The sequence below is a fragment of the Saccostrea cucullata genome, unplaced genomic scaffold, assembly GCF_032062105.1.
Source record: "Saccostrea cucullata isolate Sc308-1 unplaced genomic scaffold, CSIRO_AGI_Scuc_v1 ctg5636, whole genome shotgun sequence".
Taxonomy (NCBI): domain Eukaryota; kingdom Metazoa; phylum Mollusca; class Bivalvia; order Ostreida; family Ostreidae; genus Saccostrea; species Saccostrea cuccullata.
The window spans coordinates 14248-36353 of NW_026928809.1; the positions used below are offsets into that span (position 1 = coordinate 14248).

General features: G+C 33.4%; 2 protein-coding genes and 1 long non-coding RNA gene across 3 annotated transcripts; 2 read left to right on the plus strand and 1 right to left on the minus strand.

Annotated features, from left to right (window-relative positions):
* Positions 1-277: 277 nt before the first annotated feature.
* LOC134278769 (vacuolar protein sorting-associated protein 53 homolog) lies at positions 278-3322 on the minus strand. Its single transcript, XM_062761058.1, has 2 exons — positions 974-3322; positions 278-759 (listed from the first exon to the last, which is right to left on the minus strand). Exons 1-2 carry the CDS (start codon positions 3320-3322, stop codon positions 577-579), a joined length of 2532 nt encoding a protein of 843 aa, XP_062617042.1. The 3' UTR covers positions 278-576.
* A 73-nt stretch (positions 3323-3395) lies between these two features.
* On the plus strand, positions 3396-21919 carry LOC134278770 (peroxisomal ATPase PEX1-like; the record flags this gene model as incomplete). The annotated part of the gene is made up of 16 exons (XM_062761059.1): positions 3396-3504; positions 5208-5339; positions 6160-6243; positions 6503-6617; positions 7095-8056; positions 12736-12859; positions 13043-13271; positions 13557-13792; positions 14093-14263; positions 15220-15374; positions 16253-16424; positions 19589-19794; positions 20877-21011; positions 21445-21509; positions 21611-21670; positions 21833-21919. Coding segments are annotated over exons 1-16 (3032 nt in total), but the record flags the coding sequence as incomplete, so codon positions are not given.
* Positions 10054-11723, plus strand: LOC134278768 (uncharacterized). The gene is made up of 3 exons (XR_009994516.1): positions 10054-10385; positions 11068-11169; positions 11286-11723. It is a non-coding gene; the product is annotated as an uncharacterized LOC134278768 (long non-coding RNA).
* Positions 21920-22106: the final 187 nt, after the last annotated feature.

Sequence of the window (22106 nt, forward strand, 5' to 3'; positions counted from 1 at the left end):
CATCTTCTGCAGATGGTTGCATTTAAACCATGTTTGTGGTATGACCATGACCCTTGGATTAATGGAATTAAAATTGTGAATGTTTTATCATAAAAATGTTGTTTTTTTAAAACTAGTATATATTTAGTTGGTCATTGCTCTCTGTTTTTAACTAGAAAGTATTTTTTCACAAACATTGGGATTATATTTAAAAAAAGTTAGGTTAGGGGTGTTTCAAATGACTTACACAATCTACCGGTAGCCAAAACTTCACACACAGTATACATGCATCCTTTATTTTGTTTTTTTTCAGACAGAACTCCAATATACACACCTAGTACATGTATGAAACCAACTGAGAATGAACATTTAACATATACACTAGTAGTATTGCCATTTGGGTAAATTTCAGGATAAAATGACCAATAAACTTTGGGATTGACAGATCATGCTTAAAGTCATGAAAACAGTGTTCCTTTTTTGGTCAAAGTTTAAGGATATAATTTGATTTTGAAAATAAAAATCACCATATTCACTTTTTTATACTGTATAACAAAAAGATTTATATAATTATATTAATGGATATCATGTACGGTATCAAAGTCTCTTTTTGATAAGCCTCTCTAGTTTTCTGATCCGGCTGGATTCCTGCTCAGAAGTTTGGGTTTGTAAGGAGATCCCGGGATTTAAGTCGCCATGCGTCCCTCCTGTTGCTGCCGTCAAAGGCATTTTTGCACGATAAATTTCTAAAAGGTTACTTTGTTCGCTCCTACGCAAACCCTATGAAATAGAAAAAATATGTCTTTAAGAAGAAACTGATATATACCGGTATAAATTTACTAGATTATCATAAAATTGTGTAAATTAACATTTTTCCCATTTTAAATCTGTCTGAATGTAAGTTTTATAATCAGATTAATACTTTTTTTTCCATATCTAGAGTTATCCTTAAAAAGTACGATAAAAAAAAGTAAATAGAGAAACTTTTGCAAACCTTCATTTCGAGGACTTTCTGGAATTCGTTCAGATCGGAATCACTTAGCATTCTGTAGTAACTCTCCACAAATCTGTGCTGATCAGCATGTGGTGACATCACAACCTTTAGTACATGTTCTGCTCTTGTCATGCCTTTGATAACGATTTTTGTAAAACTGGTTGGAGCTTTTCTAACCACATTAGATCCAAGGGATGGCAAGTCCAGCAAAATTGTTTTTAAGGAATGTGTGTCTAACAGCAGCTGCTCCGCAGCCACTGTGTTTATGTTCTTGCATTTAAAGAGATGGCTGATAAACTTGGGAATGAAAGAATTGGCAAACTTTAGACAAAATTGTGTGAAGAATTTTCGAGATGACGCTAGGTTGTCCCTGATGACTGGTAGGTTTTGTTTTAGGTGGCCTGTGATGGCAGTTATATATCCACTCTGATCCCCCACTGCCTCTACAGATGACCAAGACATCTTGCTCATTGCAGTGAGAGCCGGCTCACAAGCTGTCTCTAGATCTTGCACTAGCAGTTGTATACAATTGGATATAACATTATGGAATGTGTCTTGTTCGGAGTTTAAATCTATCTGACTTGAGAGGCAGGGGTCCACTTTTTCTTTCAGTTTTTCCTCCAGCTGTTGGCTTGTTTCCATGCAGTACTCTGCTGTACATAGAATACTACAGATCCGACACTGCTCCTCCTCTGTGAACTTGGTTACCTCCCCTTCTTTCAGGATGCTTTGTATCAGACCGGACGCTGAAGTCAATCCTCCACTCTGATTTGAAGCTTTGGGTAGATTGTTCAGAAGGACTCTATTGGCATATTCTCTAAGATATTTTTGAAATGTTCTTGTGAGATCAATCATGGGCTGTCCAGTGCTAAGCTGTGAGCACTGAACCATGCATTTTTTGTAGAACACAAACAGGTCTGCACAACTGGGAAGTACATTGCTACCCTCATCTGATGCCATTCTAGGAGTCCCATGCTGCCTCAAATCTTCCAAAAATCTGTTTATCAGCTCTGCCAAGTTCTTATCTTGTGAATCAATGTAAATATTCAGGTGTTGTTCAAAGCACTTAGAGATAATACCGGTAAATGGAGAGCCAGCTTGCTTAGCAGTGTCCTTTGTTTCTTCTAAAGAACCACTTTCTCCATCGGATTCTGTCTCAAATGGATTTGTAGACTCTTTGAATGGATTTGTAGACTGTGTCTGGGGACTTGGAATAGGAACATTCTGTGATTCATTCAGAGTTACACCAGTGAATCTTCTTGTGATCAATGCCTCAAAATTGGTGGTTCTTTGTATAGCAAAAAGCAACAATTTGACATCAATTTCATGCAGTCTTCTCCCCATTATCTTGGACAGTTCTGACCTTGTAATATTACAAAAATCAATACATATCCTCTCTGAAACTTCCCAAGCCTCCGGAAATAATGGTCCAAACTTCTCCTCAAAGTCCACTAAGGTTCTTTTTATCCAAGCATATCTTCTGTCTATCTTATCCAGCCAGGCTACTTCTTCTTTTTCACCAAACAGGACAAGATATTCTGACAACTGAACTTTGACAAACCAAGCTAGTAGATCTTTCTTCACTTTGGAATCCAAAACATCAACAACAAAGCAGGCCTCTCTTAACTGTTTTTGATTTGAAGGGCCATACTTTGCACCAGCTCCCTGAAAAGCTTCTTCAAAATCAGCAAGAATTTGTGATCCAAGATCTGACTGAATCGATTTGACTCTGTCGGCTAATTGTTTTATTTGTGGAATTTCCATGTATTTCTGAAAATGTTCCAATACATTTTGAACTCCCTGAAGTAAATTTGCAACATCTCCATATTGTCTTTTCTTGGCCAACATCGAAAGTGAATCCACACCTCCTACCAACATGTGGAGGTGATTCAGAGTTGTAATAGAGCTTGTCAAATTCTTTTTAGCATGATCAAGTTGTTTAATGTCCCGTGTTATTTCTTTCACCATTTCCTCTGATTTGTCTGCCTTTTCTTTGATTTCTTTGATCTGAGAGAAAAGTTCTTGAATTGCCTTTTGGGCCTCTTCCAAAGCCTGTCTTCCATCCTCACCTGCATTTGTCTGTCCTCGTACTACTGTTCTTATTTCATCATCAAGTTTTCGTATTTTCAGTTGCATTTTACCAACCACATCATCAATGTTGACTAATGACTGCTCTGTTGGGAACAGTGTGTTGATGTGGTCTATAGGATTGAAGTCGGCACGGTCCAGGGGATCATCGCTATGGAGAACCTGATCAATTACTTCTTGTATATTAAGGGGAAAATTAAGCAAAACATCTAACTGCTCGTCATCCAACACATCATGATCGTCATCGTCAACGCCCGCCATGTTGAATAATTATAATCGGGATCGGTATACTCAATTAACCTTGACAGGATGTTGACAAAAAGAAGGCAGAAAGCAGAACGAAAATGAGTTTTGACGTCGTTCCAGTACATTTCAGCAATGACAAGAATTGTTTTATATCATTACCATCTCCAATTATCAAAAAAATTGCGAATAAGTCAGAGGTATTTCATTTCTAAGCTTCATCTCTGTCATCAATGGAGTTAAACTGTTAAAAGCAGGAGCTCCAGGATCTCCCTTTTCATTTTCAATATAATGTTGACCAGTTGTTTATATAAAACATAAGTAATATATAGAGTACTTTTTAACGAGTGTATCTTCAGATATCAGACGAGGGGGCTTGTCCCCCGGGTCTGATATTGAAGGTGCACGAGTTAAAAGGTAATCTATATATTTTGTGTCTTTGTTCCCAGTAACTGAGTTACCCATGATCTATCACTTTTACATTAATAGCACAGTTCAGCTGTTTTCGCAAACACTGAGTTAGCCTAGCTGCAGATCTGTAGCTCGCCGAAAAATTAATTCGACAGACCGATGAGCTACAGTGCCACCCATTGAAAAAACTGTATATTTATCTGTTTATTACTCACAAAAATGTGCGCTGTTTATCGATTTATTTCTCCATGTTTTTAAAACTATGATCTCAAAATATTACTAACCGTGTATTTCTAGCATAATCTTTCTCTGTTTCCACAACAAAACATACCTTATAGTTGTTGTTTATAGCCCTACTGGCCCTGAAATCAAGAACATCGAAAATTTCGTCTGTTTATACAGCCATTTTGGTTTGTAGGATAATTCGCCCCAACACGCTTCCTGTAGATGTCAACTACGAAAATACTTGATAGAAGAGTATGGAATTTTTTGAAATCTAATTTTTTTGCAATTGAGGGAGGAATTTGGAAGAATTAATCCACACACAAGCGCAACTTTTTGTGCGCAATAAATATACAGATTTTTCAATTGGTGGCACTGTAGATCTCTGGTCTATCAATATATTTCTCGGAGAGCTACATTTCTGCAGCTATGAGTTAGCCATGATCTTTCAAAATTTCATCAGACATACTGATTTGACCAATGAAAAAGGAACATGTGATTTGAAAAGTAGAGGGCATTGTATTTCTTAAACTTTAGAACTGAAATTATGAAGGAAAATTCTTTATTTCACTTAATCATTTAAACATTCGTAAAAATACCAATTGGGCAATTTAAACATTCTAGGAATACCGCACGGGAAAATGGACACTTTTGACCAAGATGTACCAAGAAGTTATTCTCCAAATTACTGGATTTGTTGATTTGTGTTGGAATTAATAAAACAAGACGGCTCGGAATATTCACCTCATTTCCTGTAGTTTATTGTGTGTGCTTTGTTATGCTCCAAGTTTATGAGAGTCGAAAACATTCATTTAAAAATGCGGTGTATAATTCCATTTTCAATTGGATTTAAATATTGGCGTGCAAAATTAATTTTTTTATGTTTAAATACGGAAGGTGTTCCTTCACTATGTTTACATGACTTTGTATTTACTTTTTTCCTAATTATTCGGTGTAAGGTCATGGGTCATTTATTAGAATTGTTTCATCATCACCCTAGCGTGCTCTATCTTGATGAGCATGGTTGTTAGATCACATTTAGCCATGACGTATCAAAAATATAAACACTGTGGTCTTCAAAGGAAAAGCACCGCAACAATGATACAAGAAATAATGATCCCTAATATCATCCATAGACGCTCAATCTTCATTGACTTTGCATAATTTTCAGAACATCTTTATCAAAATGAAATGCACACTTGTACAATATACTTATAAATTATCTCTGTTGCAATGTAAACATGACATAGACTTGATTTTTTTCTTTCAGTTACTGGTATTTGAAGTTCAGACAGATGATGGCATCACAGTATATGCATCAGTAAAAGATGTCACTTCAAATAATTATTTAGGAATTAATGGATTATTTGCTGAGAAACTAAAACTGAAAGATACACAACAGGTTACAATTTTTAGATACTCAAATGTTAAATTACTAGATATGTCTCATTTATTTAAAAAATAATTTATCAGAAACAAAGTTGCATGTGATACTGTATTTTCATTATATTATAACAAACAACAACCTAGAATATAATATAGTTTTAATGCTTCTGCTTTTATTCACCAGCCAAGGCGTACAGTGAGCATAATCATAATGCCCCACTCCTCGTGGGCTCTGCTGCTCGTATAGGAACTTTATTTTGTGTCATGAACAAAGGATTTTTCATAAAGTTCTAAGAATATTTTGATAAGATATAAATTGTTTAAATGAAAAAATGGTTTAATTTTTTCATTTCATCCTCATTTGTTACAAATAACTCCTTAAAATAATATAGAATGTAAATTATAAATAAAAAACAATATGTTGAATTGAGATTATGTAGAAAGAGAAAAATACTGAGGCAAAGGTTGAAAGTCAACATATCGAAATAACTTGATATGTGTATGAAATTCAATCATTTATTTTGGCATTTTTCTAGCAATAGTATTGAGATTGATATAATATTGAATATCCCTAAAAATTCCTTTCACAGTGGAGGTTAACATTATATATTTCTAGGTATCACAGAATCAATAAATTACTTCTCACTACAATTATGTACTGATTTTTCAGGACGTACTATTGAAGTCAAATTGTTAAATTTGTGACCAACAGATGCTTAAAATTCTAATTATAATGCTGCATCTGAGTTTATCAGATTGTCATAAAGAGGGACTGTATATTAATTTGGACTACAGGCATGTTTTATCTGGCTTCACTATACTGTTGTTTTCTATAGGTCATTGTGAGAGTAAAAAGAAATGTTCCTATATGTAGCCAGGTGTCTATTGAACCACTGTCCTGTGATGACTGGGAAATTTTGGTAGGTACTGTAATCTGAAAAAAAGCTATGGTAAAAGATTCAAATAATCAGATGTTTTTTTTTCATCATTACTATTTTATGTTCAGTTTCTTATTATACTATTAGAGGGAACTAATAATATATAAGTATTTTCTGAGTTTGCTCTAAAGTAAACATTTTGTGTACATAGTGTACCGTAATGATTTTAACAACATAATGAACATTGCAAATATTTTCAATTCATGGTCGATTCATGCTTAAAGTGACTGTTTTGTGCTAGGAAAAGCATGCCAGTTATGTGGAATCTCACCTGCTTGACCAGGTGAGGGTTGTGTGGTCCGGTCTGGTCTTACCTGTGTGGGTGGAGAGAAATGTCTGTGTCTACCTGAAAATCAGTAGGTATATACAGTACATTTGATGGAATTGTAAATAATGCTAATCTTCAGTATCTTGAACACTGTTATCTCAAATATTATGGATATATGTCGAAGTGACAACCCATCTATTTGTATTTTACCCTTGATACACTATCTTGAATCCTTGAATAGCTCAAAGTCCTTTCTCTGTGAGTGTGCCATTGAGATAGAGATTATGAGTTTTTAATGTGATGCTGAGTGTAAGTATGGAGTGGTGTCATTAATTCTTGAATGGGTAGAGAGTGTGTCTTCCTGAAAATCAGTTGTTGTAGCAAAATATACATGTATGAGTGGATCTATGGATCTGATTTTAATAAGACTGTATATCAGAAGAAAACCAATGAACATTTGAAATGTACAAAAGATGCACACTGTAAATACATGTATCTCTATTAAAGTGTGAAGTGTTTATTTGAAAATGTGTTAAATGCTTGATAAACTTATAATTAATTGTAGCTGTTACAAATCCAGCAGAGGAATGTGTATTACTAGTCACTGACACTGAGGTTGTTGTGTCTCCTAAAGTCCGAGGGGGTGCGGTCAGTGACTCTAAAGTAAGGAAACATAGTCCTTCCCCAGCTAGAGGGGAGGATAAACTGAAGTTTTCTGGTGAGAAAAGTTTTGACTCTAATAGCTCTGTTAGTGATGGGTATTCTTCACGAATGGAAATTCCATCCAAATGGAACTGGAAGGAATGGGTACCATGGTTACTGGGTGTGCAGAACACTTCCAATAGGATCCAGGAGCCATTCCGTGGCATTCCAAATTTTCGTAAAAAGTCGATTGATTATAAGAAGATGGACATTATTCAGGAAGGACTAAATTTAGCATTTCGGGTCCAGCCACAAAGAATAAGAAATATGGGGAAAAAGGGGAAAAAAGAAGAACCGGTAAGTCCAACACCAAGTTCAGAGGACCTCAAAGAGTGCCCATTCTTGCAGCAGCCAGCTGTTGTTTTTGTAAATACAGAAGATATCATTGAACAAACTGGTAACATGAGTTTACATGTTCCTGGAATGTTTTTAGCCAGACTTTCAAAGCTTTTCTCACCTAAAGTTCAAATGGCAGAAATGGAAAAAGAATTGAATGAAGAAAAGAACAAAGGGAAACAGAAATCAGTCCGGTCTACCAAGGATGATAATGCAAAAGATCCACCATCTAAAGAGAAAGACCACTTGACACAGTGCATTGTGAGAGTAGTTGTGCTGGACAAAAAGAAAACCAATACAAATGTACACTGTGAACAGATGCTGAATGAAGTGACGCGAGATCATCCAATACTCTGCCATCACGTGCTTGTCCCTGATAGTCTCAGGAGATTGATGAAGCTGGATGCTACCAGCTGTGTTTGGCTGCAAACGATATCTACACTTCCTGTCATGCCTACTTCATATGAAGTTTATCCAGTGGGAAGTCTAGTTAGTATTCCATATGAATAATTTAGTAGGTAGTATAAAGAAATAAAACAATATATACCCATATCAAAAAATAATACAGAAAAGTATATTTTTAATATACTTTTAATACATTCATTTTTGTACTTTCTTAAAATAATACAGAAAAAATGTATTATTTTCCTATCACAAAAAATTCAGTATATCATTTTTGTATTAAAATTTGACTTTGATTTTGTACAGTGTATTATTTTTGTATTTTTTGGACTTAGATTATTTTCAGTGTATTATTTTTGTATTTTTACAGGACTTAATTTTTTCCAGATGTATTTTTTCTGTATCAAATTTGAACTTAGAAATTTTACAGAAAAGTCTATACAGTTAGACTGTATCATTTCTGTATTAAATTTGGACTTAATAATTTTACAGACAGTTTGTCTATATTATTTTTATATCAAATTTAGACTTAGTAATTTTACAGAGTTTGTCTGTATTATTTTTATATTAAATTTGGACTTGGTAATTTTACAGAAAGACTATCAGTATTTTTTGTCTCAAATTTGATTTTAGTACATTTACAGAAAATTCCATATATTTGGTCTCTATTTCTTTTTGTTGTTGGGGGGGGGGGTAAATTTAGACATATTTTTTCTATTTACATTTGTCTTTATGAACTTTATAAATTTTAGAGAAATTCCTTGCAAAATGTCTGCTGCTTTTTTTATAAGTTTATAGCATATCCGGTACTTAGAAAATTTATATTATATATTTTTGTTCAGGAATCTTGGTATCCGATTATCTAGAACTTAAATAATTAATTGGTACTAAAATTTATGTTAATCTCAATCAGTGGTAATCCAGAGAAATATTTCCATCTTGGGCATGAAGATTTTACAGCGGGTTTACATTAACTTTTCAGCGGGTTTACATCTTTCACGTGTTTAGATCTATCACACAACAGGTGGTCTTGCAGGCTAACAAATGATTGCATCATACTACAATTCAGAAATCACGTGATTTACCTGTGCACATGGAAAGTCCCAACTAGCTATTACCATGCATACGATGTTTTCTTCAGATTTTAGTATATATGTGCATTTTTTTCACTCAGAGAAGGAATCATATTCAAATTATCCTAAATAAATTTCAAGAAATTAGCTTACAATGTTCAAGTCTAGAAAGGGATGTGCAAGTAGTAGGTTTCCTAATTAAATTATCAGTGTGTTTAAGATAGATATTTACACTAGAGAATGTTAGCTGAAACTAACTTAGGTTGTTGTTTTTTAGCCTTTTGTCACATCACATTCAGTTTTTGGTACAAAGTAAGTTGTTTTTATTCAGATAAAATATCAGTTTTTCTTCAACTCTGTGTTAAATTCTACTCTCAGTTTAAAAAAAAACGATCCTGATTTTAATTAGTTAATAATTTACAAGTTAATTATGTTTGATCTTGGGCTAATTCTTGTATAATCAATGCAATCAAATGACTGTTTCTCAAGTTAAATCTTCTACCCTGACAGCCTGAGGCATGTTAATTAGCCAGGTGGCTGTGTGATGCGTTCAAGTGTGAAATGATTTCCTGTCGTGAATTCACACTTGGTTGCGTTATGTAAACAAGAGATTATCGGTATGCACTGAATCAACAGAACAGCTAAGGAATATTGCCTACACTTGGAATATTTATTAATTTTTTGTCAGAAAAAAGGACATGGCGCCGAGAAAAGGGGGCATGGCTCTATACCTTGTTATTTTGCTTTAGATTTAACACTAAATTGATCCTTCTTCTTGAACTTTATGGTCTACTTTACAGGTCAACTTGTATAATAAAAAAAACAAAACAATATCGCTGACCAGAAATCTTTCATCTGTAATCGGAAAATTTCTTAAAAACAAATAATCATATAACGATTATAAGAAATGATTCCTCATAATTATTCTAGTAATGATCAAGGGTTTATTAAATTGATTCCATATTACTTATTAGACTTCGTACATAAATACATTTCTTTAGAATGTTAAAAATATTTTATATTTAAAAATCGGCAATCTTCGTAAATAAGGAGCTATTTGATTGGTCAGATTTTAAAATTTTTCTTTGCTTTTCTCTGATTGGTTAACGGTAATTTACCCACGCCATTTTGAAAAATAGATCGACGAACCGAATTGAGAGAGTTGGTGATGTTTAATAAAATTTAGCTAGTATTCGCCGATGAAATTGGTAGAAAATAGAGGTTAAGCTACAGCATGTTAGCATGGATCACATTTATAAACAAAGAAAAGCGAAAACGGAAGGAGGTTGGCGTTTTTCAAGCATCATGCCCTGGCTTTCCTGGTGTAAACAACGCCATATGCGGTAAGAATTTACATAAAATAGCACAGTAGTTTCAATTTTTAAAATGTGAAATGTAGATTAATAAATGTTAATAATATCTTTTATAAGCAATTCATAGTAGGTCAAATTGAATGCAGATATATTGGACATGTTGGATTTGTGGCGAAAGAGAGTTTCGTTATGCTACTTTCTATCTTGAATTGTATGGATAATTAGGGGCTTTCAACATGTTCAATGGCAAATGATATTATTTACATGGACCAAAAATGACTTAAAAATTAATTTCACCCTATCCCTCAGGCCTAAACATGGAATAAAAACAGATAAAATCATCTTGGCATACAACCAATTAAATTTTGAAAAGTGAAGGGGGTGGGGGGGGGGGGGTAATCATTGCAAATAAGCTTCATGGATTTATGGTTTAGCATACTTATAATTATTTCAAAAATGACTTGAACAGTTTGTGTGGTTCCCTATCGTATATGATTTAATGATTCTAGGCACAAACTAATTATTTTTTATATCAATATATGATGATCCATATTTCCCTTACCCAATATCAGTTTAAGATTTCAAATCAAATGACCCCCCCCCCCCCCCCCCAATTCCAATGAGGTGTATTGACAGTTTTATATTTTCATTTTTTATGGTCTGTATTTCTACCTGTTCTGCAAAACATTTATCAGTATCATTACTTTTTCAGTTTGAGTGCCTCTACAGAGCCAAAGAAGAAAAGCTGATTAGTTATAGAGGAATAGGACACCTACCCACCCACCCTCCCACCCTACCCCTTGAAGCATTACAGGTGTGTAACATTGACAATATCAGCTAATCATGTGAAGATTTCTTTTTGTGTGTGTCTGACTGTCTGTGCATCTATTTTTGATATACCCCAGTACATTTTGATATTCTATTTTGTAGTCTAAGATTATGCAGGACCAAGCAGGATGACAGTGAGAAAACTGGAGATGTACTTCTTCAATAAAGTAAAGTGCTGTGCAAAAGAAACCCCAAAGCAGAGAGAAGATCTAGACTTTTGAATTCATATCTCATTATAAATGTACAATTTACAAAGACAATAAGATTGATAAAACATGACTTAGAAATGAGGACAATTGAAGAGTGAATACTGTATGTAAGACAGAAAATATCAAGATTATTGCACAAAAAGTAACTAAATCAGTAATCTAAAGCCATTTCTCTTTAAAATCTGATTGAAAGCTGCATTTAAGAAGAAGTTTTTCACCTTTTTAGTACTTTTCTAGGCACTGCTTTGTATTATTTAAAGCTTTTTTTATGTACTTTTTATCTATCATTCTTGTACCTTTTTTGAACTCCTAAATGTATTTTTTTTGTATCTTTCAGAATGTATTATTTTTAGATTTTTTTTGTTTTAAAATCGATTTTAATACAGAAATAATAGACTGATACAAAATTAATACATTTTGTATTATTTTCCTATTTTTTTTTTCAAGGTGCTCCAAATAATACAGATATAATAGACTGATACAACATTAATACATTTTGTATTATTTTCCTATTTTTTTTTCAAGGTGCTCCAAATAATACAGAAATAATAGACTGATACAAAATTAATACATTTTGTATTATTTTCCTATTTTTTTTCAAGGTGCTCCAAATAATACAGAAATAATAGACTGATACAAAATTAATACATTTTGTATTATTTTCCTATTTTTTTTTCAAGGTGTTCCAAATAATACAGAAATAATAGACTGATACAAAATTAATACATTTTGTATTATTTTCCTATTTTTTTTTCAAGGTGCTCCAAATAATACAGAAATAATAGACTGATACAAAATTAATACATTTTATATTATTTTTGTATTTTTTAGTTCTTCTCTAAATTGTATTATTTTTGTATTTTGGATAAGGATTTAATACAGAAAAAATACAAGAGTACAGAAAAAATACATCAAGTGTATTATTTTTGTATTTTTACTGAGAAATAAAGTATATTAAAAATATATTTTTTTGTGTTTCATTTCTAAGAAAGTGTATTATTTTTGACCTAATTTGGAACCAAGATAAAAAAGGGTTCCAAATTTGGTCATTAAAAATATACTTTTTTTGTATTATTTTTGTATTATTTTAATCTATTATTTTTATATTTATTTTCGATATGGGTATGCCTGTACATGTATCCCTCCTACCAGTACTTGAATATTTACATCTTTTATTATCACACACTTCTTTTGGTTTCTGCAATGATTAAAGAAAACTGTTACTCAGTTTTAACATTGATAAAAAAAAAACAGAAAAAAGAGCTAGTTCTTACAGTTAACAGAAGAGTCAGAATTTATGGACTGACAGTAAACGGCTTAAAATTGAAATTTATTTCTTTTAGCCCCCTAATTTCACCAGTCAGATGGTGGAGATGGCATTTAGGAGGTGGATAACTGTAGCCACATCAGTAAATCTTCCACTGGTGGTTTTCAGTGGAATTACAGTAGAATTTCCACTTTTGAAAGGTATATGTACTTCAACAGTAAAGTTTGAAACATTAATTTATTTGCATGCAATTTGATGTCATGATAAAAGATCATCAATTCTTTCTTGAAAATTGCCTAAAGGTAAATTAAATTTGTAAATCTGAAGTTGTTCAATCACAATAAATGAACTAATTTTATATCATTTTCTATTTTCCCCCACAGACAAAAACATGGAATTCCAATTAGTTTTCCCAGGGACAGTCCACCAACAAGATCCAGAAATTCCTCCATACAGTTTAGTGTACCAGGGCAATATGAATGATGCTCCGTTAAATGTGGTCAAACCTGACTCCCATGCTCCCCCACAGTGGCCTGTACTACCCATGCTGCAGTACACTAATTTAGACACCATTGACCCCATGCTTCCTAGGACACAGCTCTCTGACTTAGGGTAAGGCCCTCAGAAATTCATCTGAAATCATTACAAAGCAAGTGAAACTTGGGATATACACAAACATATTCAAGTAATTGCTTCAAATTATTGTTAAAGTGTACAGATAATAAAATAAAAACTTAATTAAATGATGAGTGGCCAGGTTAAAGACAACATTACTTAATCTCTGATTACTTATGTCTGCATGAAAATGATGTTTTAATTTGTAAAACTGCATGCATATTGTTTTATTTAGAGCATAGTTTAAGAAATTAAGAATGAATTGTTTCTCTTTTTCTTTAGAGGTGTGGAAGAGTACATACCCAAAGCCTTGTCACACTTGGAAATTTGCCTAGGCATGAAGCCCCTGGCTGATGGTATGTTTAACATGACCACTCCAGGGCTGAGCAATGGGATGCTTCTCATCACTGGCAGTAGAGGAAGTGGAAAAAGTTCACTGGCCAAAGCTTTATGCAGAAAAATGGCAGAAAAAGAAAACTTGGCTCATATCTTTTATGTTGAGTGTAAACCACTCAGGGGTAGGTGTACTGTATTTTCAATATCAATCAGATTTTAGAAATATCTATTTATATATATGTACAAATATAGCACAGATTTCATTTCACCTATGTTTTAATATAAAGGCACATCCTTCATCATAGGAAAAAAACTGCTCATTTTTGTTGCATAAGACATTTGGTTCAAAGTCACAAGTACCTTGCCAAGAACCTATAGTATTTCAAGATGTTTTCAAGTATTTCATTGAATGCAAAACGTAATTCTATTTGTAGCATTCGTGTAGATATAAAGATTAAAAGATAATATGTTTTGACTTTCAGGTAAACGTCCAGACAGTATTTTGAAGTATTTAGAGGAGGTGTTTGATGAGGCGGTGTGGAGACAACCATCTATAATTCTATTGGATGACTTAGATCATGTGGTGCCGGCCCCATCTGGCCCTGAGGCAGAACTTGGTGGGGAGGCAATCTACGGAGCTAGAATTGGTGAAGGTATGTCATAAGTAGTTAAAATATCACTCATTTAGGAGTAGTAGGCAGTAGTAACAGCATTAGCTGTGTTAACTAAAAAAAAATTATTGTTGTCTAGTAATACAAATTTTAATGCTTTTTGAAAGAATGAAGATTTCTTTTTAAATTAACATCCTGCCATATATGCATGCATGTACATGTATGGCATGCTTTTTTCAAGTAAAGCAGTTGTGTTTCATTTAATCAAACATAGTATTCATAAATTAAAAATACTTGGTTGATACGAGATAAAATCTACTGAGCAGCGCTCTGTTCAAAGTTCATTTCACATTGAAACAATAAATTCTCAGGTTCTCTAGACTTCTGAGTTTAATTACACTTACTCTTACACTACTACACTGTCCCCCTCCAGAGAATGAGATGTCCTTAACTCTCGTGGAGTGTCAATGCCTGTGGGGCGAGGTTCTAGGGGCAATCACTCTCACTCACCAGAGAACACCTGGGTCCCTACATGGGCACCAAATGTAACAGAGACAATTTTGTGCCTCTGCTGGGGATTGAACCCGGGGCCTCTGGCTTCCCAGTCCAGTGCATTACCGATTGAGCTAAAGGGCTAACCCACTAGCCCAAGCTAGTAGGATGCCGTGTATTTTACACTACTACACAAATGAATTGTTTAGTTAGATTTATTTTGGCTTTTTAAAATGTTAGAAATGCTTGAATTGATTACAAATTGAGATGGACTCAGTCTGTAGATTTCAATTTATTTGAATTTAGATTTATAAGAGCAGATCACTCTAACTGCAAAAAAATATAACAGAATCAGAACTGCTTACTGTGCAGTGTAAAGTGGGTTCTTAAAGTGAATTTAATGAAGTTTTGAAGTACAAATTAAGGAAAAAAACTCAATGCATGTAAATCATGCAAATACATGAACATGACAAATGAATTTTTGAATTAGTCATACATTATTGCAGTGATAAGAGACATACTGAGGAAAGAAATTACCAATGGAGGTCTTCTTGCTGTCATAGCAACCAGTCAGTCACGGAGTTCTATCCACCCCCTACTGATGACGTCCAGAGGGACTCACTTCCTACAGGAACTGATACGAATAAATCCACCGGACAAGGTAGCTGTTTTATAATGGTGTAACTGCATGATCACTGATGAATGATATTTTATTCAGCAGAATTATTAATATATGACATAAACTATTAAAAGTACTAAAAGAAAATACACTGAAGAAGGATTAATATGACTGTGTTCTGTAGATTGATACTCTAGTCTTTATACTGATATGCATGCAGATTAAGGTATGAAAGTTTATTCCATATGAATTCAGAAAGAAGTGGATTACCAATAGTTTACTTCTGAATTGTTTTTAAGAAGGATTAAACTTTCTCTTAATGTGAAAACGAATTCCACACATCATAATTAGTGAGAAATCAGATCTTTTTAGGAGAAATATTATTTTATATCTCCAGCCATGGATATACTTACTGTAAATGTACATGCATGATTGCATGTAATAAATACATAATAATTATGCAAGTACAATGTTTACTGTATATGGGGAAATTTTCGCCCCGTTTAATTTTCGCCCCTTTTGCCCTAACCTAAAGTGGGCAAATTTAAAAAGGGGCGAATTCAAAGATGACAGTATAATTTCTTAAACAAAACTGTGACTGGGCGAATTTAAAACAGGGCAAAATTGTTTGCAAATGTGAAAAGGCAAAAATAAAGCGAGACGAAAATAACCCTATATACATTATGTGAAAATGCAAAGTTAAAATGTAACCATCTTTCCCATATAAAAATCTTTTTAGCTATTAGTTAGTTGGAAGGCTTTAATGTTTTTAGCATTTCTGCTACATGTATTAGTTAATTGAAACTCTTGAAAGTTTTAAGAATACACTGTATTGTAAATTTATGCCTGATGGGTTTACTGTGGAAAACAATACATTGCAACAATTTCCTTTATAGCTGTATATTTCAATTTTCTTTCAGAAAAAAAGACAAGAGATCTTTAGAGCTATCATCAGGAACAGACACATGGTTTCCCAGCAGACATTAGAGGAGCTGGATCTTAATGTTATCCTGGGGAGAACAGAGGGTTACGTAGCTCAAGACCTGGAAAATCTTGTCAGCCGAGCTATCCATGCACATACAATCAAGCAAGGTAGGAATTTATCATTTGATAAGTAAAGTTGAACTTTGATATCTCAAACATTTATATCTAAAATATCATGGATAGGTCAAAGTGATTTGGAAGACACAGCCACAAATTCATTATTTATATAATAAGTATTTTATTCTTAATATGTTGAATCCTCTGATATCTCCAATTCTTCTTGATCAGATTCATTGAGTTTGAGATAAAGAATTTTAACTGTATCCTTTCATTGATATTTGTCACTGAATGCACATTAATTATTTTAACCTTTTTCATTAATTCACCTAATCCAAAGTGGGCTGTCCGAACAGTCTGTCAATCTGTTTTACTCTATATTCCTTAATGTACACAGGTACTTGTATGAAATGAAATGACTTTTAGAGGTCAAATTGCAAGAATATAATTTTCAAATAAAAGGTTAACCAAGAGATTTTAGATTTATTTTAGAACCATAAAAGTAAAAGGAGCATGTGAAAGGTGCTTCTGAGTTCTCATCAAATAATACTTTTTATTTAATTATGAGAATATATTTATAGGAATGTACATTAACTTAAATGCTGTCTGTAAACTTTTCTTATTTGCGACTTCTTCAAAACTGCTATACGTAAAAATACCACCAAAATTGACTCAAAACATCACTGAGTGAAAGGAATTAAAGTTATTCAAATGGAGATTAAGCCAAACAATTTCTCAAGGGGAGGTAATTAAGAAATAGTGAAAATCTCATACATATGATATACATGTATTGAATGTATATACACAAAATGTCAAATATTTCTTACCCTTTTCATAAGAACCCAAATATTAATAGTCACTAAAATTCACTAGAAATGAAAATTTGACCTGTATTTGAATTGTTTAGCTGAAATTGCCATTTTTCTTCAATTCTTTCTCCCACAACAGCTGTCAGCAGATTTCATGTTTGATATATGACTAATTTTCATTGTAAATATATGTTGGGTCTAATATATAAAATGAAATACTAGAATGCTAAATATAAATATGAAGTACCATACTTAATGACACCATTTGTGAAAATAATTTTGTTTTACAACAAATATACAACTTCTTTGAATAAATTATTCTTTTTTGTGAAAAAAATGTTTTGTTCATATCAATACCAAAAGTAATTTTATAACCCATTAAACATATGATATTGTGATTGATAAAAACATTTCGTATCATATAGCTCAAATATCATGATACATATTAGTATAGAAAAAGTTGTTTTATTCCAGCCATAGTAAATAGGATTCACAATGAGATCAAAATGTAAATTTAAATGGGAATATGTAGAAAAAAGCATGGTTATGATTATAGACATATTGACATGCAAGTCTTCTCAGGCAGTCTAGATCATTTCAAGTTTGTTTAAATCATGGTCCTATAAGGAAAGGATGGAATCACAAATGGGGTATCAGAGTGTTATAAGGGTCTGTGAGGGAAAAAAAATTAATCTCCTCTTGAAAAACAGAATAAAGTCATGCAGTCATACAGTTTCACATAGGAATACATATTTAGCTTTGTCTCAAAAACAGCAGAGCCAACAAATCATCAAGCAGACCATACATGTATTTAATTTAATTCAAATCATGGAAAGGGGGCTGGGGGGGGGGGGGGGGGGGGAAGGGGATAGAAAAAAGCACAATAGAAGATCAGTTTCAGGAATACTATACAGCTTTTCAGGAATTTTTATGTGGATGTTGAATTTGTGGATACACTTACTTAGTAGATCTCTTAATTCTTTGTGTTCACAGTTTTTGTTGTTATTTAGTAACTACACATGTATCAAATTTATTTAGTAAATGTTTAAAGTTGAATTTCATTTGAAATGGTCATAAAATGACCGTTTTACCACATGTGTATCTGTTTGAGTTTTGAAATTGGTTTGTCTTTTAATGTCTGTTAATATATTACATAACCCCACCCCCCCCCCCCCCCCCCCCACCCCCCCAACCTTTCCCTTTAGAAAACAAAAACTTGACTTGAATTTGCCAAATAAAATTTTATAATACTTGTAAAAAAGATATTTTGATATTTTTTGGTTTAATTAAATTGTGGTTTTGGAGGTATGTTATAGAAAAAAATTCTGTTTTCCATTGATTTAAAATGTTCACCAGATTTACTCTATTTCCATTTCATTGCTAGACAACATACTTTTTGATGTAAAAAAAAAAAATAATTGTTTACATGCTGAATTTACAAAATACATGTACTTGAAGCAATATCACCCACAGGATATTTATAAAAAGAGGTCAAGGCACACTGTCGACTTGTGCCAATGTTTTGAGGACATTTTTTGTGAGTTGAAGAAGTCGACAGTAACAGACCTCAAGCTATAGGGGAGATACCGCCTTAATTTATACCACATGTCAGAATCATTCTCTCTCTGACTGTGTAGTAATAATTGCATTTTGTTTAGAATATTTGTCTAGGTTTTGAATATTATAGAGGTTAAATTAAGCTGTATTTGCTCTGTTGATTCATGAGAATATCTAATGTTTTTTATTGTTGTTCCTTTTACTTATCTTTTCTTGGAAATTTACATCAGTGATGATTTTGTTAACATGAGCTATTGAGAGAGTTGTCTGCACTTTAAAGGAAGCTTCTCCTAGGATGCGGAGAAATAAGTAGCAAGAGTTGTCTTTAATTATGAGAAATGCTAGAAGAACTCAGACTCTGCAGTAAAAAATTCAGAATAAAAGTATATCACAGCATAGCAAAGTAAGATGAGAATTAATTCTTAAAATCTTACAAATCTTAAAGGAATTTATAGCTATACATATTGTTAATGAAAAATAGGCCATAATTACAGATAAATACAATTGAGAGAAATAAATTACATGTAATTTGATTTATTCATTATAAAGTAAAAGTATATCATAAAAAGCCCTGGTGATAAGAGAAATACTGATGTAGTTTACCGAATTGTAATAGAATTTAATTGAAAGATTAACTGTTCTCCAAAGAGGAATAATATCTTCTCAATGTCTTTAATTATGGCAGTTTTAACAGAAATAAAAATGAAATTCACAGTTCTAATTTTATATACTGGTATTTTATTAGTTGCAAACAGTTAAATAAATCTAATAGATTTTGAGATTTGTTGAAGGCTAAATACAAAGTAACAGTAAGCTGATCATGATGGAGTTCGATTTTTATTACACCAGAGAGGGACCCTAACCAGTCAGCAGACAAACCTCAGCCGGAGATGGTCCTCACCCAGGCAGACTTCACAGAGGCCATGTCAGGGTTCACGCCAGCTTCCATCAGGAATGTGCCGCTGCACCAGGCGGGGGAGTTAGGGTGGGAGGATGTGGGGGGACTCACAGATGTCAAGAAAACACTGATGGAAACTCTAATGTGGCCCTCTAAGGTCTGTATAATAATGGAAGTTTTAGGGTGACCCAATTTTAGGGATTTGTCCCGAAACATCTAACAGAGGTTAAATTGTTACTGATATTTAAATATTCTTTAATATATGCTAGTACATTAATAACTGCAACTGAGAAATTGCTTAAAACTGCAAAGGTAGATGTAGCATGCAGACAAAGCCTAAAATTGAAATTTATAATAATACAAAATACTGAGTAATTTCCATTATTTTCTAACATGTGTAATCATTTTTACTATGCAGTGTTATAATACTGCATAGTTATATGATTCATTTCAAGTACCTGTGTCCTTGGTACCATTTTACAACAATAGCAATAGGCTCTGATATATCTCCTCAGACCACAATTGTAAGAATATACATACTATTTTATCATACCTACAGTAGTCGCCCGAGTGGCGCAGTGGTTAAAGCGTCTGCTCTAGAGTCGCGAAGTAAGGAGTTGATCCTTATGTCATGGGTTCGAATCCCACTGTAGGACATGGAGACCGGTCCTTCGGATGAGATTGTATAAATCAAAGTCCCATGTCACAGTAGGTGCTGGAACAAAAAAGATCCCGCTCTGCTCAATGGCCCTGAGCTGAGTAAAGGACAAAATTTGAAGCTCTCCACCGGCAAGTGGTGGCATCTCCATATGAGTGAAAAAATTCTCAAGAGGGGCATTAAACAATGTACAATCAATCAATCATATCTACAGTACCACATGTAATTATCCTCCTGCCCTCTGAGACTAAGGTCAGACTTACTGCTGTATAGCTATAAGAATGTACTATTTTTTCCTCACCTACAGTATCCTATGTTATTTTCCTCCTGCCAGCTGAGACTGCGGTCAGGCTTACTGCTGTATGACTATAATAATGTACTTTTTTTCCTCACCTATAGTATCCCCAGGTAATTTCCTCCTGCCTCCTGAGACTGAGGTTTGGTTTACTTCTGTATGACTTTAAGATTGTTTTTATTTCAATACCTACAGTACCCTATGTTATTTTTGTCCTGCTCCCTGAGATTGAGGTCTGGTTTACTGCTGTATGTCTATAAAGCTGTTTTTATTCCTATACCTACAGTACCCTATGTTATTTTCCTCCTGCCCCCTGAGATTGAGGTCCGGCCTACTGCTGTATGGGGCCCCAGGGACAGGGAAGACACTATTGGCAGGAGTGGTGGCTAAGGAATGTGGACTCAACTTTATCAGTATCAAGGTAAAGGAGGACTAACATCCAGTCAGACAAAAATTGGTTTCGTATATTATTGTTTAGTATAATAATGTGTACATTTATATAATGTATGTGAATACATGTATATAAATCAGAAAGTACATGATAATGTTTCCTTTCCTTTTCAATTTTTATAAGACAAAAAGAACTTTGCATTTAATCAATTCCTTGACTGAAATAACTAATTTCAAAACTACTGTATACAGGGAAATTTTCGCTTCAGTTTTATTTTCGCCCCTTTCGCCTTGTCACAAGTGGGCTAATTTAAAACGGGGCGAATTCAAAGAACACAGTATAAATTCTTAAACAGAACTGATACTGGGCGAATTTAAAATGGAGCAAATTTTTAAGCAAGTGTAAAAGGGCGAAAATAACATGGGGCGAAAATAACCCTGTATACAGTATAAATTGTAAATAGGGGCCTGAACTCCTGAGTAAATACATTGGTGCTAGTGAACAAGCCGTCAGGGATAACTTTGTAAGGTGAGTTCTGTAAGAGTTATCTTTCTTTCCCTTAAGTTTATAGTATAAGATTTTGTGGTATGATTCCCTGAATATTAATTTTTTCTTTTCTTAAATTTTAGAGCTCAAAGTGCCAAGCCATGCATTTTATTCTTTGATGAGTTTGACTCTTTGGCTCCCAGGTAATTTTTTTTTAAGTAAATTGTCAATAATCATTGGATAATATTAAAATCTCTTTCTGGAATACAGTGCATTGAACTACATATACAATAACCACCTTATAAAATTTACATTCATGTTATTAGTAGCTGTTTAGTAATATATTTATAATATCAAAATTGTAGGCGAGGTCATGACAACACGGGGGTTACAGACAGGGTGGTTAATCAGCTGTTAACCCAGTTAGATGGGGTAGAGGGATTAGAAGGTAGGTAATGTAATTGCATACATATTTAATATATGTAACAGGAAAGGGGAAAATGTATGGCTGGACCAGGAATCAAACCCATGACCCGTGCATCACTATTCAAGTGCTGTAACTGACTAAGCTACTAATCAGACAGGTGCTCTACCAACTAACTTCCCAGGCCAATATCCAGGGCCTTAACCATTACACAT

Bases quoted from the DNA above. Each gene is read 5' to 3' on its own strand.
- LOC134278769 (XM_062761058.1), bottom strand. From the start codon at position 3,322: ATGGCGGGCGTTGACGATGACGATCATGATGTGTTGGATGACGAGCAG. The intron at 760-973 runs GTTTGCAAAAGT...TCTATTTCATAG, and splicing joins AGAAAGTCCTCGAAATGAAG to GGTTTGCGTAGGAGCGAACA.